General features: G+C 37.4%; 1 protein-coding gene across 1 annotated transcript in view; it reads right to left on the reverse strand.

Moving 5' to 3' along the window:
- ITGA1 (integrin subunit alpha 1) overlaps positions 1-18435 on the reverse strand; it is a 210340-nt gene that overhangs the window by 62705 nt on the left and 129200 nt on the right. Inside the window, exons 9-12 of the mRNA XM_072605656.1 lie at positions 17189-17354; positions 10761-10834; positions 9076-9220; positions 1943-2085 (exon numbers count right to left, since the gene is read on the reverse strand). Coding sequence (XP_072461757.1) covers positions 1943-2085; positions 9076-9220; positions 10761-10834; positions 17189-17354 — 528 coding nt within the window. The remainder of the gene's footprint in view (positions 1-1942; positions 2086-9075; positions 9221-10760; positions 10835-17188; positions 17355-18435) is intronic.

The following is an 18435-nucleotide window of genomic DNA, read 5'->3' on the forward strand; positions in this document are numbered from 1 at the left end:
GAGAAGACTATGAGACTGAGTCAAGAAAAAGGTAGTGCATAATCTCTCATTATTTCTTATAGTCAAGGGGAAGACATGAGGCTCTCACGAGTGTTCATTTATCTGGATGAAGCAGTAGTTCAAAGATCAGACCCCCAAGAGTGGGTTGCTGTTCACCAGGAGTCAGGTCCCCAATGCAGTGCCCCAGGGATCTGTCCTTGGTATTGTTCTGTTGGACATTTTCATCAATAAAACTCAACAGAAGGCATTTTCACATACTTAGAAGTAGTAAGTGAAATAAAAATTCAATAGGGAACCAGACTGATCTGGAAGTCTCTTGCCACCAAATGATTTTGTGTTGCTCCAAGGTAGGGCAAAACTGAGTAAGATCTGTAGCTGTATAGAATGATCTTGGTCAATGAGCAAAAAGTTTTTTTAGGGGGAAGAAGAGGATTGTATTACAGAAAAATTCATCTATCCTCTATATTTAAGAGAGTATATAATCCTAAGAGATGAGAGAGACAACGAAGGTATATGTTCTGTAAAGGTCTAAATGCATATTTTTGTAGCATGTGCTCTGGGGTACTCTCTCAGTCCTCACTCACCTGGGAAAGTTGCAGCATCTTTTTGCATCTTTCCTGAAGGTTTAGTGAAATAGTGATAAATAGGGAGGTATAAAAGGCTTGCCTTGCCATAGTGCTCAGTTGACATTAAATAACACAAGTTTGTACTGGTCCTAGTCAGCACAATTTCTTAACTTTTACCAGCTCCCCTCAAAATCTTCTACCAACTAACCCCACCTCCCTTTCCAGACTTATCTCCCACTACTCTCCTTCATGAACCCTTTATTTCTTCCTGCCACAGTGGATCTCTTTCACTGTCTCCTAATCCCATCTCACACTTTTATTTTTTTCCTTCTTATTTTCTGGAATATCCTTACCTTTTCTTTTCATCTATGTTAGTGACACCCATGCTTTAAGGCTCAGCTCTCTTCTCTCCATGACTGATTGTTTAGCCAGCAAGGACTTGTTTCTTCTCTGCGATACTCAAGAATTTACTGTTCAAAGCACGTGGGTTGGAACCATTTTCTGCCTGCCTGGTACTGAAAGTTATTGTCTCAAGTCTTTACGTCTCATCACTTGAACTTGATTTGAAGCTCCTTGGAAAATTGGATCTTATGCTAAAGTGTGTCTTCTACAATGCCTAGAGCAGTACCTCATAAATAATAAGTAGGGGCATAGTATTTCAAGACTCAGTTCATCAATATGAATGCCATTTCTGACATATAATACTTTATTAGGAAAAAGTTGTTTTCCTGAGTTGCCATTACTAAAATAATTTATTTCCAGGAAGCTTAACATTCACCTTATAAGTTTCTCTGAAAACAAGTAGGTTCTTCTTTGAACAACAGACACATAGTAATGAAAAGAAATAATAATTAACTTATATAGCATTTATTTTGTGCCAGGCACTGTGTTGAACACTTAACAATTATTACCTCATTTGATCCTCACAACAACCCTGGGAGGTAGGTGCTATAATTATCCTTATTTTACAGATGAAGAAATTGAGGCAGACTTAGTGACTTGCCCAGGATCAAACAGCTAGTAAGTGTCTGATGCTGGATTTGAACTCAACTCTTTCTGACTCCAGACCACTCTATCCACTGTTCTACCTAGCTAAAATAATCTACTGACAGCCTATACTAAACTTTTTTCCAGATTGAAAGAACCTGCCAGAGTTTGTGTTCTGCTATCTAGTCTTCAAAAACTCAGGATTACCTCCCAACCACAAAGAGGCCTCCATTGAAGGAAGATTTCTTTTAATGGAAAAACTATATGTATATATATAAATTGTTAAGCAACTGACAGACCTAAGCTTATCAAAAATAAGGAGAGAGGAATGATTTATAAAGTTAACTAGATACACTTAGATTTTTATTAATAGTAATTTACAAATTTACTTGTTCTCCACTGAGGGTTTGGAGGATCTTGATTTCTTGGCCTTCCATCCTATAGATAATGACTTGACCTGTGTGATTATAACGGGGCTGCCCAGCGATGTAGATCACGTCTCCAGGAATAGTAGCAGAGTTGACCATATAACCTAGAAAGAGAATAATTGCAGACATGAGGGTTTCAGAATTGGCCTGTGTCTTGAGGCAATATTCTCAGAACTCATATGTTTTATTACCAAAAGTTCTTTGTGAAATGAATTTTGATCGGTTTTAACTCTTCTTGATTCTAAGCCCCTTAAGTTTGGAACCTATTATTCATCCTTATTTTCCCCTCAGACCTTATTATAACTTGGAATCCTCAAAAAACTGGTGCTGAATAAATGTTTACTGACTTGCATTTTACATAGTTGGGCCCATTTACATACCACTTCTGGACAGAATTGTGTCTGTACATGGTAGACTTAGTTTTGGCATAAAACCTCATGCAGAGAGCAGTGACTATTAACTTACATGAGATTTAACATAAATAAATTCTTACCCTCTGTTTAATAGGCTCCAGTGTCCTTTAACTTGTTTTAATTATAAATGTTAAGGTGCATGAATGACAACAAATTCATGAGAATAGCATTGCCTGAGAAAGATTAGACTACATATGTTAATTTATAGATTCAAATATTTTACCATAGGTTAATCCACAGACAAATAAGAAAAGACACCAAGGTTTTTAGTATTAAAATATCCTTCATTTTTATAAATACCATTCTCCAAATGGTTGAGATTTCTGACTAAAGAGTAAGCAACTACTCAGGCTTGGTGTCCTTTAAAAATATTTGGTTTGTACTTTCCATTTTTTTTTCTCTCGTCTCAATTTGGGTTCTGCTTTTAAAAAAATAACAAGGTAAAGCATTTTCTTTTCAAAAGTAGATCTCCTTACAATATCTAATTATGAAGAGTATTGCAAAATTTTAACAAGAAAATTAAAAACCACATTTCTTCCGTTCATCTTTTTGTTGTTACTTAGACCTATAGCTTTCAAACATCCTAACCCCAGTCATCACAGTATTTATTGTCTTTTGCCTTGAGGAATCAGGAAACTCACACTTGTTCATGCAATGAAAAGTTTAAATTTTTTAAAAAAAAGTTTAAATTTAACTCATGAAACCCTTGTGCCAAAGGACACACCCCTTGAGAACTACTAACTTAGATATTTAGACATACTTGCAGCTTCAATGGGGAAGGTCCCCACCATCCTACACCTTCTCTTTCTCTATGCTTCTTGTTTTATGATTTTTCTATAAAACCCCCAAAGACCAACCTCAATCTAGAGTCCTGGAGGCTACTAGAAGCCTTCTTCTGCTTCTTGTAATGTCCTGGGAGTGTCACTGTAGCATTGGCTCTGGATCTATTGTGTCTCCTTTAGCTACATGACTAAATTACCTTCATTTATAGGCATTCATGGCCTTGATTATCTATTCTTACGTTGTTGCAGTTGTTCAGTTGTTTCAGTCATGTCTCCTTGACCCCATTTTGGATTTTCTTGGCAAAGATACTGCAGTAGTTTGCCATGCGCTTCTCTTATCTCATTTTACAAATGATGAACTCAGGTAAGTAAAGTTAAGTAACTTGCCCAGGGTCACATAGCTAGCAAGTGTCTGAGGCCATATTTGAACTTTGGAAGATGTCTTCTTGACTCCAGGCTCAGCATCCTACCCACTGTACCACCTAGTTGCTCCCATTCTTACATTTCTTTTAGAGAATATGTGTACTTTGCTATCAGCCTGACTTATACCCTCCCTGCCACCCATGTATCTTCCTGTTTCCCTGTGGGATACTGTAATTTTAATTCCTTTGCTATGTGGAAGGTCCATAATTTACAACCACAAAGTTACTATCGAGATGAGCTAGTGTGAAAACTAAATGGTTTTTTTTTTTTTTTTTGTTGCTGTTGTTGCTGTTGCAACATCAAGCTATTTGGGATCACTAAAAACACTGCTTTTGGTCTCCAAAGTGGAATCTGTCATGGTCTGTGCCTCCTACACCATGCTGCGACCAGCTTGTCATTTAACTGCTTCATTATATATGAAGAAAATAAGGCCTAGAGAAGTTAGATGATAGGCAGCAAGCAGTCAAGCTTGGATTTGATCCCTAAGTACTCTTATCCTAAATCCTGTACCCTTTCAGAAATTTACCTGTATAGCCATATCTCTCATAGAAGCAAATAAGATTTTAACATGCTTATTGAAGATATCTTGTTGGAGAGGGATCTTTAAAGCTGCATTTTGTTCTACTGGATCAAAAATTGCTTTTTTTTTTTAAATCAAGAGACAGTAGAAACCATTTGATCTTATCGTCTCACCTCCCTCTCCCCAGATCATTGTACAATGATAAAGATGTAGTCTACTGTAGAAAACCATTCATGAAAGTTTGCCTTCATATATTCATTTGTGCGAAGTTGATTCTTGCATTTTACGGATTAAAACCAGGAACTGTGGCAGTTTTTGATTCTTTCTTATATTCTTCCATTTGGTGAATATAGGACTACTATATATTTGATCTAGGTTAGACTCTCTCCCTAGATTTACTTTCTTAAGTGCCATTTCAATTTTTCACATAATCCCTGAGATACTGCAGTAGGAAACTTCAAATATGATGGTTTCATTGTAGCCACTGAGCAGAATAGATCATTAGAGAAATGTCTTCAGTGCTTTTCCATTTTTTTTAACCTATTTGCTGTCTTACTAATTAAAGCACATGCCAAATTCTTTAAAGATTTGTTTTCTTCTCAATTGCTTTTGGCTTTTGTTTTGTTTTGTTTTGTTTTGCAATAACGCTGCATCTGATCTTCCTTTCTCCTCCTTTGGAAAGTTTGAAAAGTTTGCTTGCCTACTAAAGCACCCCTGCCTTTGGGTGTTGTGTCTCCTCACTTGGCAAAGTTAAAGTGTTTGCTGGCTGAGGTGGTGTTAGGCCTTTTGGAGTTTCCTATTATAGTGATTCTTTTGTATTGGTTAAACTTCTCCAAGAAAGGATAATAAACAATTTGAACATCAAAAGTTTATTCTGATATAGCTACTCTAACTATAATCAGCCTTTTTCCATCTGAGAAGACAATGTATTTCATTTTCTTTCTTGGCTGATTTTTTTCTGTATGTCTACTGCTTCCAATGCTTCTTAAAGAAAGTATTCATAATGTACATGGGGAAAATGACTAGAATAGTTTTTAAAGATGTTGGCTTCTTTCATTTTTTAAAAATTCTGTACCAAATTTTCCTAAATAATTTTTGCTATGCTCCTCAGTAATCACTTTTGCCTTGAAATTACCAAGCATCGCAGTATATGTTGGCTCAATTTAAGAAACCTTGCAAAGTTTTTGTCACAGAATTTCTCTGCCTTATACTGGTAGTGGTTATTGGCACTTATGCTACTATGTCTCAGTGGGGGCCCTGTCTCTTATGAGCTTTTCTTTCACTGCGCCATTTTTTTATGTCTTTTGTTTCATTTATAGTTAGAATGTTAATATGGATGAGCTTAATGTCTTCAGGAACTGTCTTTTGCCCCTTTTCTGACTTTTTTAAAATTCATCATTTAATATCAAACCTTCTCTTAGTAACTGGGGTAATTCTTGGGAAGCCAACACATTCTCCATCACTGAGTCCCTATTCAAAGTCTTTCCAGTTTGATAAAAACTTGGCAGGACTCTAGTGACACACTTTGAGAATGCAAGCCACCTCCAAGCCACTATGAGGCAATGAAGTAGGACTTTCGTAGAATATTCATTTGTGAAATTGGTATTTATTGATTTCGTTAGGTGCTGTAGGAAGAAGGAATGTAAAAATGAGTAGCACTATGTTTGAAATAATTTTGATATCATTACCATGTAATGCTAAAGTGGGATAAGGAATATAATGATAAAAATAATGATAGAATAAGGGAGGTACAAAGGGTTAAAGTAGTATAGAGGAGGGAGATAATAGGCAAGATCTTTGGTTCCAGAGAGAAGACAGCATTTGGTCCGACACTTGTTGGGTGGAAAAGGTTTTGGCTAGGCAGAGCTGGAGGGAGGGGGCAGCAATTACCAACAATTAGGCAATACTGAATATAAAAACAAACAAACAAACAAAAAATCTCAAAGAGCTTAATGTGAAGACCAGAGACTATCTAGGTCATGACTATGTACTCTGCATGTTAGGCAATCTTTGTCATTTCCTGAACTTGGGGAGGTTGTAGTAGTTGGAAAGAGAAAATTAATACATTTGTTGTTATTTCCAGGAACACAGGCTTATGTCAGAGAGAGATCTAATGATCTGAAAAATATTGTTGAGGTGTAGAATCAAAAAGGCTCAATGAGGAAGATGTATAAAACATAAAGAAATCTAGAACACTACTCAAGGCAAAATAAAATATTATTCTCATGTATAAAAGGGATAGAAAATTAGGAGGAACTTTTAGTAATTACAATCCTTATGAGAAATGAATCCTGATATTATTCTAATTTTCTTCTTTGATAAAGTGACAAGATCTAATAGGTCAGGGGAAAAATTGTTTTGATTGGTTTTGATTTAACGGTTCCACTCCATAACTTTACTTTTGATTCTGCTTAATGTGGTCTAGTAATCAATAAACCTGAAGAAAATGACCTAGTTCCTATTAGCACCAACAAACCCCAGCCATTTATGAAGTGAAGATTTGTCTGTATGGAACACGGGACAAGGACCTTCTAAAAAGGGGGGGAGCATGTTTAGCTATAGAGGTACATGCTATTGGAATGTGTGCTGCTCCCAGAGAATTAGGGATTAACATAAAATATTTTTGTAGAGCCTATGCAAAAGATTTTTAATGTAATAACAGCTTGTAACCTAGGCAGGTGTTAGGCTCACAAATTCAAATTTTTATTAGCTTGTAAACTTTCTAATGAACTTTTGTAAAATCTCTCTATGGATTGAGAGATCAGTTTAAAACCATTGGGTAGTTTCTTTTTCTGGGATTTCTGGGTACTTTTCTTCCTGGAAAGAAATTTCCTTATATAAGTTAGACTTTATTTTGGCAAAGGGCATCATGGTCTCATTTGTGACCGAGTTAATTGAGTGATTGCTGCGACAGACGAAAACCTCATCGTTCCTGTACATTGCAGACAGCACATTCATAGTTTTCCTTTCCTGGACAGAGAAGAGTCATAAATTCTAGCCTGTATAGCCAGGAATGAAGAAGCTGGTATTTATTCTGTGCCACCAATAATATCTTATGATCAAGATCTCTGACTCTGCTGAAAATAACTCTGAGCAACCACAGTGATTGGAATAGGAGATTTTAACTTAAAAGGTTCATCAGCAACAGACCTCATTTGGCTATTAGTTAATATGTAATGTAGGTAGCTGTTGTTTTTTTGTCCTTTGTTTTTTGAAGAGGACCAGTGACATCAGGAGGTGATGTATTGACTTGCACATGAATTAGATGTAAGTGAGACAGAGCTGTACAAAGTTTCTAGCCTCACTCTCTCTTCCAGAGTCATCAAAATCCAGTGGCAAGATAAAAACCAGAATGACTGCTGATGGTTTGGGATGCAATGGAGGATCTTGGCATCTTTGACATCTGACCAAGCTCTAAGCACTCCACAGTACCTGATTCCAACACCTGGATGGCCATTGGTAGCTAAAACATGAGTGATCACCAAGGGCAGGAACAGTAGCTTGCACTTTTTGATGTCTCACAGCACCTAGTATAATACCTAGCTGTTCATTTGTATCAAGCAACTGATTGCATTGGAGTATATTTTGATCCAAGAGATTTATCACTTAGATATTCCAGGTTAGCATTATTATTTTTCCTGTTTCCTCCCTTTTATATGACAGGAGTGTAATTCACACATCTAAGTCAGTCTCTAAGCTCACCATAGTTTATATAAAATAGAATCTATGACTTGGAACAAATCTTGGAAATTATATCAAGTCCAATCTCCTACCAATCAAATAAAGGTATCCTTAAAATGCTGCCAGTAATGGGGAATTTACAAGTTCTTGTTGAAATCTGTTCCCTTCCAAAGCTGGAGAATTTGCATTGTTAGTAAGCTTATCATTATTCAGAAGAATAAACAAGCTTCTGCTAGTTGCTTCTAGTTCTTTCTACCACAGCCTTTCTTTCCCACCCTTTACCCACCCTACCAACTCTTCTCTTCCTCAAGCTAAACACCCCTTTGTTTGGTCATTTTTCAGTCATGTCCGACTCTTTGTGACCCCTTTTGAGGTTTTCTTGACAAAGATGCACATTCCTTTAAATTGATCCTCACATTGGGTATGATTGGTCTTTCACATAATGTGTCATTTAGAACTCTAAGCACAATGTCTTTGAGATAATTTTATTCCAGGCTTTCCTATCTGACTGGCCAAGAAAGAAGTGAATCAATCAACAAATATTTTTTGAATACCTACTATGTGCTCTGCTAGCCACTGGGAATTCAAAGACAATATGAAACAATAGTGCCTTCAAGTAGTTTACATCCTGTCAGGGAATTATATACATTGTACATAGATATATTATATTATGTATACAATAGATAATATATATAATATTATATATATAATGTGTGTTACATATAATATATTATATACATATTATACTATATGATACATAAGTATATACAAAACATATGCAAAGTAAATACCAGGTTATTTCTCCAGGGGTGGGGAAAGCACAGTACTAGCACATGGAGCCTGGCGGGAAGGCAAGTAGAATAAGAAAACAGAAAGGCCTCATGATGACTGAGATGAATGATGAAGGAAGTGGAGGTGAGGAGGAAATACCTTCCAGGTATAGAGGAAAACTGGTATCAAGAGAGACAAGAGAGAGGGAAGAAGAGCAGGAAAGCCAGTTTGCCTAGATGACAGAGAGAGAGAAGGATAGTAATGTATAATGAGATTAAAAAGTAGGGTGAAGCAAGATGGTAAAAGACTTTAAATGTTGACCAGAGGAGTCTGTACTTGATCTTAGGGCTAATTGGGAGCCAATGTAATCTATGGATCATGGGAATGATGTGGTCAGAGGACAACCTTACCTTAATGGCATCGAAGCCTAGGGCTCTGGTGAAGTCAAATCCCCAGAAAAAGGAACTTTAATAACATCTAATTAAAGAATATAAATATACTCACCTAAATAGGAAGCAAGTGGTTCATTTTTCTTAGTAGACTCCACATTAAAGGAATTATTTGATGGAGTTATAATTTGGCTGTCTTTCTGCATGACAACGGTTCCATTCCAGTCATAGGCTCCTACAGCTCCAAGCATAACCCAGTCCTTATATTCAAACAGAAAGATAAATATCAACCAATCAGTGGATGAGCATTTATTCTCCATCTATTATGTGTCCAGGCACCGTGCTAAGTATTGGCTAAGTATATGGGGATACAAGTACAGAGATGGAACAATCCTCAATCCCTCTTGAGATTCTATATGCTAATATACACACTGAAAGGTCAGTACTTCTTTGTGGGCCCCACAAGACCTTCACAGTGAAAAACTATAGACATGCTTTTCTGATCACTACAGTTGCCTTTAATACTCTTTCACACATATGGTGCTGGGGAGGGGACCAGGTCTCCGGTGCCCTGAAGAACTCAGGTACAGATATCGTTACTGAACAGGTTGACGCTGATTGTGGGATCATAGCTCTAGAGATGGAAGGGTCTTTAGCACTCATCTAGACTAAAACTCCTCATTCAGCAGATGAGAAAAATGAGAGAAATTAAATAATTTGCCCAGAGTCACATAAGTTGCAGTTGCCAAAGGTGGGATTTGGAGCCAGGTTCTTATACTCAAAAACCAGTTCTCTTTTCTATCATGTAACTTTGCCTCCCACTGAGAAAAAGAAATATATACTGCTCAAAACACTAAGAATGAGTTTTCTCCCTGAACTGTATATGTACATAGAACTTCTGAAATGAATGGCATTTACATTTTTCCCCTGCAGGGCTGCAAGATGAGCAGCCAAAGGTGTGTGATGTACAATTATTAACATTCCATAGTGAGCTGGGCAGCATGACGTGTTTCTTTTTTTGGTTTGCTTCACTTTCCTTTATCCATACAATGAAGATAATAATAGCACCTCCCTCTTAAGGCTGTTGTGAGATGGAGTGATATAACATGAGTAAAGCATTTTGCAAAGCTCTAAAATGCTACATAAATGTTAGCTGTTATTATCATTTCAATTTTTAAAATTTAGAACTTATTGAATACTAAATGAAACAGGCATTTGCATATGCATAGTAGACTAGAACAGAAAGGGATGTTGAAAACTGCAGAGGACTGCACCTGAAATCATAAATCTCTGTTAGGTACAGCTTGCTTTTCTTGTTAAATATGTAACAAATTCATATACAGTTCTAATAAGAGGCCTAAGGAATGCTATTTTCAAATTTGGATCAGGAAACATTAGAATGTAGTCAAGATAATCCTCATATCAGAGACATCTGACACAATATTGAATATCAAGTAAAAAAGATAATTTTGTGGAATAATAATACTTGCTAAGATTTCTATGGTATGGTAGTTATTATTTGCTAGGCACTGTGCTAAGTGCTTTTACAATTATTATCTCATTTGGTCCTCATAAGAACCCTCAGACATAGGTGCTATTACTATTCTTATTTTATAGATAGGAAAATTGAGACAAACAAAAGTTAAGTGACTTGCCCAGGGTCACACAACTAGTAAAAGTCTGAGGCTGGATTTGAACTCAGGTCTTCTTGATTTCAGGACCAGCACTCTATCCACTATATCACTTAAGCAGAGAGAGGAAAGCCAAGTTTTAGTTCCTACCATCAAGTGATCAATTTACCTGTGAATAATGAGCACTGAATCCAGTTTGGGACATTTCCATCTCAAACGAGGCGGCTGACAAGTCAGTTGTGGCTATAAAATAGGAAATAGTCATCTTTAAGAATTATAGCGGTTTTTTTCCTAATTGACTTTTTTCTGCATGATTTTGGCGATTAAAAAAATCATCAAAAAACAAACATTTTGATAAAATTATAGTATATTCATTTGATGGAATCCATTATACTAAAAGATATGACAGAAATGATGATTATTTTTTCTCACAGAAAATAGGAGGACTGACTCTGTAATGTAATGGCATTCTTTCCTGTGAGCTGAGACTTGGTGGTTCTGACCAGTCAGATAATTGGCTTCCACAAAGAAGCTCTCAGATATGTGGTCTCTAAAATCTAATTTCCCCAATAAGGTAGTGAGAGATCTTGGATCTTGAGAATTGGAACCTCAAGTTTTCAGAGCTGAAAGTGACTAGCCAGCATCTCCTTATAGACTATCAATGAGGCCAAGACAATGCATTCTACTCTTGAATAGTCCTAGTTATTAGAAAAGTTTTCTGTATATCGAGTTACATATGGCTCACTGCATCTCTCACGCATTACACCTCATTCTGTTCTTTTAAGTTAAAAACAACAACACTAATAATGTTTAATTCCTTTTTCACATGAAAACTTTCCAAATAATTGAAGGCAGCTCTTGTGTTGTCCCTGAGACCTCTCTTTTTTCATATTAAATATTCCCAGTTCCTTTAACCAATGCTCATATGGCAGAAGATTGTAGGAACGGCTTCTCCTTATTCCTGGAAGTTAAATCTCTCAATCTCTGGTTTTCCTGAATCCAACTGTAACACTCTATCCACTGTGCCACCCAGTACCTTCCAAGTCACAGCATCACTTTAAATGTAACTCAGGCTTCTCTGAGCATGCATAGTACCCCTAGCATGGAGAGGCCAATAAGGGGCCAGATTGTCTACTACAGAGACTCTTTGTCCTCTTCTACTAGAAAAGCCCAGGTTACATGTGGAAGATTGTTTATTATAGGAATAATTATAATGATAATTTAAACTCTGTTTTTTGTAAGCATATTGACTTTTCTTCCACATATATGTAACCTGCCTTTGGCCATTCATGTAGCAGACCCCCAAAACTTGGGAACTTGCATAAAATACCACAATGAATATTTCTGTTGTTTTAAGTCATTCCAATCTTTGTGATCCCATTTTGGATTTGCTTGTCAAGGATATTGGAGTGGTTCGTCACTTTCTTCTCCAGCTCATTTTATGCATTAGGAACTGAGGCAAACAGTGTTAAGTGACTTGGCCAGGGTCATGTAGCTAGTAAGAGTCTGAGGTTGGATTTGAACTCAGGAAGAGGAGTATTCTAGACTCCAGATCTGGCATACTATCCACTTCACCACCTACCTGCCCTACCACAATGAATAACTGAAAGATAAATGTAATTACACTGTATGTACAATCTTAGTATAAATAAGCAGATATACAAAAAAAATGTTATTAAGTTGTAGTATAACTCAGAAATGTAGTCCTTGATATGTACAACAAATCACACACAAGGCCCACTTTACAAGAGCAAACACTAGTATTGTCATTTGGTTACAAGAGCAGTTTCATCTCTAGTGTCACCCAAGTCATCACAGGTGAATCTTGACCAAAACACTGGTATTACCCACACAGGTATCTCCTGGGAAAAAACATTGCCTTCCAACACAGATTGGCATCTTCTCTAGAATTTAATCTCAGAAAGTCATTGGAGACCTTAAGAGGTTAAATGACTTGACCATACAATCAATATGAGGCAAAAGCAGGACTTAAACCCGGGTCTTCCTCATTCAGAAGCCAGATCTGTGTTCACTGTGCTATATGGTACAGGGTGTTCCAAAATTCTTAGGGAAGTTTTATAAAGTTAAAGCTTTAAATTACACTAAAACTTCTGGGACACCCTTTATATGTTTATGCATTCTTGGATATTGATGTACATATGTAGAGAGTAGTGAGTGTATATATATCTATATATCTATCCATAGAAATAAATTTGAAAACATTCAGTATTCCGAACTTAGCAGAGTCACAAAATATTGAAGAAGTTGGAAAATATCCATTTATTTTCCTCTAATCAATGGGTCATTTATTAATGCTACTTTGCAGATGAGAATAAAACCCCACAAGTAATCCAAAATTTATATTGAAAAAAAATCAACCTGCTCTCCCAGCAGGGGAATATGGGGTAGTCAAATGAATGAAATCAAGCTCCAAGCTTCTTTACTACTTACCTGGAATAAATTGCCAGTGAATAGTTTTGCAAATGGCTTTTATAGGCTAAATTTTATAGGGGAAACAGTCAAGAGTCACATATTACATTTCAATCACTTGTTGGAATAGCCCTTTCATTTAGGCAACTAAAATAAGCTTTATTTTAAAACATTTTACTCTGAGAGCTCAAGGCACTTTACACTTATTATCAAATTTATCTTTACAGTCTCCCTAACAGGCAGGTAGAAACTGTGCCAAAGTGCCAATAAAAACCACCTCCTCTAATCTGGGGAACCCTGACACTTTCCAAACCTCCCCCTAATTCTGGGTTCTATCTTCAGGTGACTGTTGAGTAGAGTGCAGAGGAAAAGAGATTGTGAAGAGTAGCCCTGGCCTACCCTGCTCAAGACCTCTCCTCTAGTTTTTTCTCCTGCAAGTTCACAGGGACCATTACTAGAGCCCATCTCACTAGAGAGGGATTTCGCTGTTATCTTGGCTGTTCATAAGGGAAATGGAAATGTTAAATGACTTCCTGCTACCCCAAAGCAAGTCACTGGCACTGACTACTCACTAGGCTAAACTGGGACCAGAAAGAAAGAACAATGCAGCCTTCACATTAACTGGCAGTTGCCCTCACAAAGGGCAAAGATTTATAGGAAATGGAGAATTTCCAACTGGCAGGGAAATATAACCCTTTCTGATTGGATTCTGTAAAATTCACAAACAGCTTAGTTAGTACAACTGACAAAAATGGCCACCCAGAATTCTAGAGAATCTCTGAAGAAGCATGCTACCCATCTCCTGACAGATTCCTGATAGGTTCAGGGGGCATTTATTTGTGACACTTATTTTCTTTTGAACACAGCCAATGAAGGGATTTGCTTTACTTGACCATGCATATTTTTTTGGTAAGGAATTTGTTTTCCTTTTTCTTTTTTTTATTAAATGGAATCAGGGTGATGGGAAGAAAAATAATTTCTATTAATTTAAAAAATAAAATTTAATTTGAAAAAAACTGACAAAGATTTTTGGAAAGTTTTGGTCAATGAGACTCATGTGAAGACAATTTATTTTTTAAGTATGGTGTCTTCCTAAGGTTTTTGCACAGCCTTTAAACTTAGAAACTTTAACTTCAGCAGTAAACATGATAGACATAAATAGCTATAGTCACGTGGCCTTTAAAGCAAATTTCATTTTCTTCTCACAGCCAATAGAGACTTCAGTCTGCTTTTCAGAGGGCACAGTTTACCTTCTCCCCTTACGGTGGCTATTTTCCTTTGGCCACAGGATCCTAAATAACAATATCTAGTGGATAATGGTGTCCTGTAAACCTTAATAAATTTACTTTTAAATGCCACTTACACGTTTCTTTCAGGCCTACAGCCTAGGTTATTAGAATTTTAAAGCGTATAAGGGCTTCATGAAGACATTATACTATTTTTTCCCCTTTAATACCCCTTAGGCCAACCATAAACAACACTTCCAACTAAGGAAAATAAAGGTTAGCTGTGTCCTTCTAGTAGTATGGTCCTTCAGGAGAGGGTCAGACTTCCAGCTGAAATTTGATTGGACGTGTCCTGTTTCTACAAGCTGAGGGAAGTGACGCAGGTTCTCAGGTCTGTGGAGCTCGCCAGTGTCTTCATGCAAATTCTCCCTTTTCCCTGCTCATTTTCTTGTCCTCTCCCATTTTGTTTGTCCCCCCGCACACTTTCTTAGAACCTTTGTGCTCTGGGAAACTGTTCAGCTTCTTTTCAGTAATAACAGTGAACATTTAGATATTGATTTAAAAGGCTCACAGAGAGCTTTTCCACACATTAGCTCACTTAATTCTCCCAATGATTCTGTAATGTGGGAAGGACGTATTTGATTATTCTTGTTTTATACATGAGATTCAGAGATCTTTCGTCACTTGGCCAGAGTCACAGAGTTATCAATGGTCAGAGAGGGGATTCAAACCCTGGTCTTCCCTGACTCAAGTGCCTTAATTATGTTTCTTTCTCCACTCTCTCACCTCTTTCCTGATAATTAGATTATATTCCCATGATCCTATGATTAAAGGATCATAGGCTGAGAGTTCAGAGGACATCTAATCGAACCCCCTTGTTTTACAGATGAAGAAATAGTCATTTGCCCAAGGTCACATAGGCAGTAAGTATTTGAGGTAGGACTTGAACCCAGAGCCTGTGATTCTAGAGTTAATTTCCTTTCTCCTGTACCATGGTCTGTTTCTGAAGTGAAGTTTTCTTTCTTTTCTTCTCTCTTCCTCAGTAATAAAGTTGATGTATGTGGCAAGATTAGGGAGATTGATTCAATTACTCACTTCAGTTTATAGACTGGGCAGATAATTGCATATGGGCAGCTAGGTGGCATAGTGCCTAGTGTCAACTGTGGCCTTAGACACTTACTGGCTGTGTGACTCTGGGCAAGTCACTTAATCCTGTTTGTCTCAGTTTCCTCATCCATAAAATGAAATCGAAAAGGAAATAGCAAACCACTCCAGTATCCTTGCCAAGAAAACCCCAAATGAGGTCATGAAGAGTCAGGTATGATTGAAAATGACTAAATAACAACAAAATCCTATCATTTCTTTGAGTTCCAATTTTCTCATCCAAAAATTGAGGAAGGATTATATTACACGGTCTCTGAGGTTCTTTTAATTCTACAGCTCTGATCGTATGATCTCTTAAGCCAGAAGTGTGCTAGAGCCAACTGAAGTGGCTGGCTACCGAGAATCCATTGTCCTCCACTGGGAGGATTTATGTCACAGAAATTGGCAAATGTTACATATTTGGGCTTGATTTATAGTTTTGTTGATTAAGAAAGGGCTAATTGTTAAATATTTGCCAGCATTCCTCTCTCTCCTACTGGCTCAAGCAGTCTATGGTTCTAGGTTAGGCAACATATACAGACAGGCAAAGACCCTTCAGACTGTTGTCATTTTTGTCTAGTAGCAAGGAATAATAAGGCCCTCACTGGAGCACAAGGCCCATAGCTTTCTCTATGCTACCCTTTCTATGGTAGTAATACAAGAAGAGGTGAATATTTCTGAAAAGGGCTCTAGATTCTGTACCAAGTATCTTCACTAATTCTAATGGGGGTGAGGAACTTCAGATGAAGAATTTCAGACTTCAAGGCCATGTGTGGTCCTCTAGGTCCTCAAGTGGGGTCCTGAATCCAAATTGGATTCCGTCAAAGGGCCACACTTTCAGACCTAGAAGATAACATGTGGCCTAGAGGCTGCAGGTTCCTCATCCCTGTTCTAGGACATTTTGACAAGGAAAAGTTTATAACTTTTTAGTTCCAAAGTAAGAGGTACAATGGAGCAAAACACTCATGGTTATCATCATTTTTTCTTTTGCTCATTAAAATGGCCATTACCTGATTACTTCTTAAAGAGGTCTATTCACTGAATGGGCTTTACCTCACTCTAAGTGAGTACCTGGATAGGCCAAGGTCTCCCATTGCATCCTGGGCCTTCTCTAGTCATTCTGATAAATATCAGGTCACTGGATTCAGATGGCTCTGGAGGAGAAGTGAGGCTGGTGACCTGCACAACCCTCCCTCACTCAAAACAAACTCAAGTGCAAGTCATGTCATTATTTCTCTGATGTCATGGTCTTCTTCAAAAACGAAGGACGAATGCAGACAGACATAGCCCAGCCCCATTTAAAGTCAAAGAATGGACGCATCAAATAGAAAAGTAAGCTGAGATCACAAACTTCTACTGCTAAGCGCTGATTAAGACAATGTTTAATGTACTGACATAAAACGTTCCATTTTTAGGAGACCTTTAAAAGACTGAGAAACTGCACTGAAAAAAGTCCAAGCCAAACTCTTAAGTCTTCAGACTTAGTCTGTCCTCCGCTTGTATTTTTATCTCCTGCCTATCCCTCCAAAATACCAAAAAGAAGTGAAAAACACTTCTCTCCTTCCTTCAGTGCCCTCCTTAACACCTACATCACTTGTGCTGCACCCTTAGGAAGATATCTTCTAGCAACTCTGAAGCATTGTGAAACATCCGTCTGAACAAGAGGTGTGTACAAAACAGTCTAACGCCATAGCAGGTAAAAAAGACGTTAGGAATAAGGAAGGCAGAACTACCGAAAATGCGTTCTTGAGGGTGTGAGTTATGGATTTAGCATTCTGATTTAAAGAAATTTTCATACCTTCCAAGGCAAATATTCTTTCTCCCAGGCCTTCAGCAATAGTGACTAGTGCGAGTTCATCAGAGACATTGAAGAAGTGCTTTTCAGTAGGCTCACTTGCAATTGATTTTATTTCTTCCACAAATTTCTCAGTGCTCAAATTCCCTCGGTTATAGTGGCCAAGAATCTAAAGCAAAACAAAAAAAAAAAGGCAAGAATATGTTTTATTTACGTGTCAAATAAAGGTCTCAGACAGACTGTCAATGAACAGGAGAACAGAGTAGCTTAACATAATGCGATTTTTATGCACTCCTGCGTTCTTGGAAGGGGACTTTCCAGAGTGTGTATATTACTTCATAAGAGCTGCTGCAGAAACATAGCAGTTGGTCTAGAGCAGACAAAGGACAACCTTGTTCACTGTACCATATTTCTGCTCCTAACCATGGCTGTTCCCTGCTGTTTCTGAACAGCTGTATCTTTTGAATCTTGTGGTTTGAAAATAAGGAGTCTCTGGGTGCCTTTCCAACTGGTGACATCAGCATCTGTTGCAAACCCAATTAGTAGTAATCGAACTGCTTGATCTGGAAGTGGGCAGTCTTCCTGAAAACACTGTTTACTGAGGAAAGGTAAGGAGATATCTGATCCATTTGTTATTTAGGCAGCTTCAGGACTGGGTGGTAATTGACACAGCTGATCTGGAAGCTAAATTATTGGTTGTTCCTGTTCAAATTCAGATCTTGGAGATGGGCAAATGTTGTACAAAGAGGAGAAAACCAGATGTTATTTATGAGATGTAACCAGTATCATTCACAAGTACACAAGCATTTTCTGAAAAATAGGTTTTTAGGATTTAGGGCTGAAAAAGTTTCCTTAGAAGTCACTTGGACCAACCTCTTCATTTACAGATGAGTAAACTAAGACCCAGGAAGATTAAATGCCTCCCCTAAAGGTACTCAGATAGCAAGTAGCAAGTTTTGAACTCAAAGAGCCTCTCACTGGCCACCACTTCCCTTCCTGTTATCTATCTTCCATTAGAATATAAGTTCCTTGAGAACAGGGACTGTCTTTGCCTTTATATTTGTCTCCTTAGTACTTACTATGACATGCTTCTTTCACTTATTCATTCACTCACTCATTTATTCATTCAAAGAATCTTGATGGAGACTTGAAGTGATTAAAAGTGTGGTGACCTTTTATGAGTTGAATTATTCATTTGTTTAAATGGAAATAATTGAATGGAAATAACTAAAACAAGTTTAGTTGATTGT

This window comes from Notamacropus eugenii, chromosome 4 (genome assembly GCF_028372415.1).
Source record: "Notamacropus eugenii isolate mMacEug1 chromosome 4, mMacEug1.pri_v2, whole genome shotgun sequence".
Lineage (NCBI taxonomy): Eukaryota > Metazoa > Chordata > Mammalia > Diprotodontia > Macropodidae > Notamacropus > Notamacropus eugenii.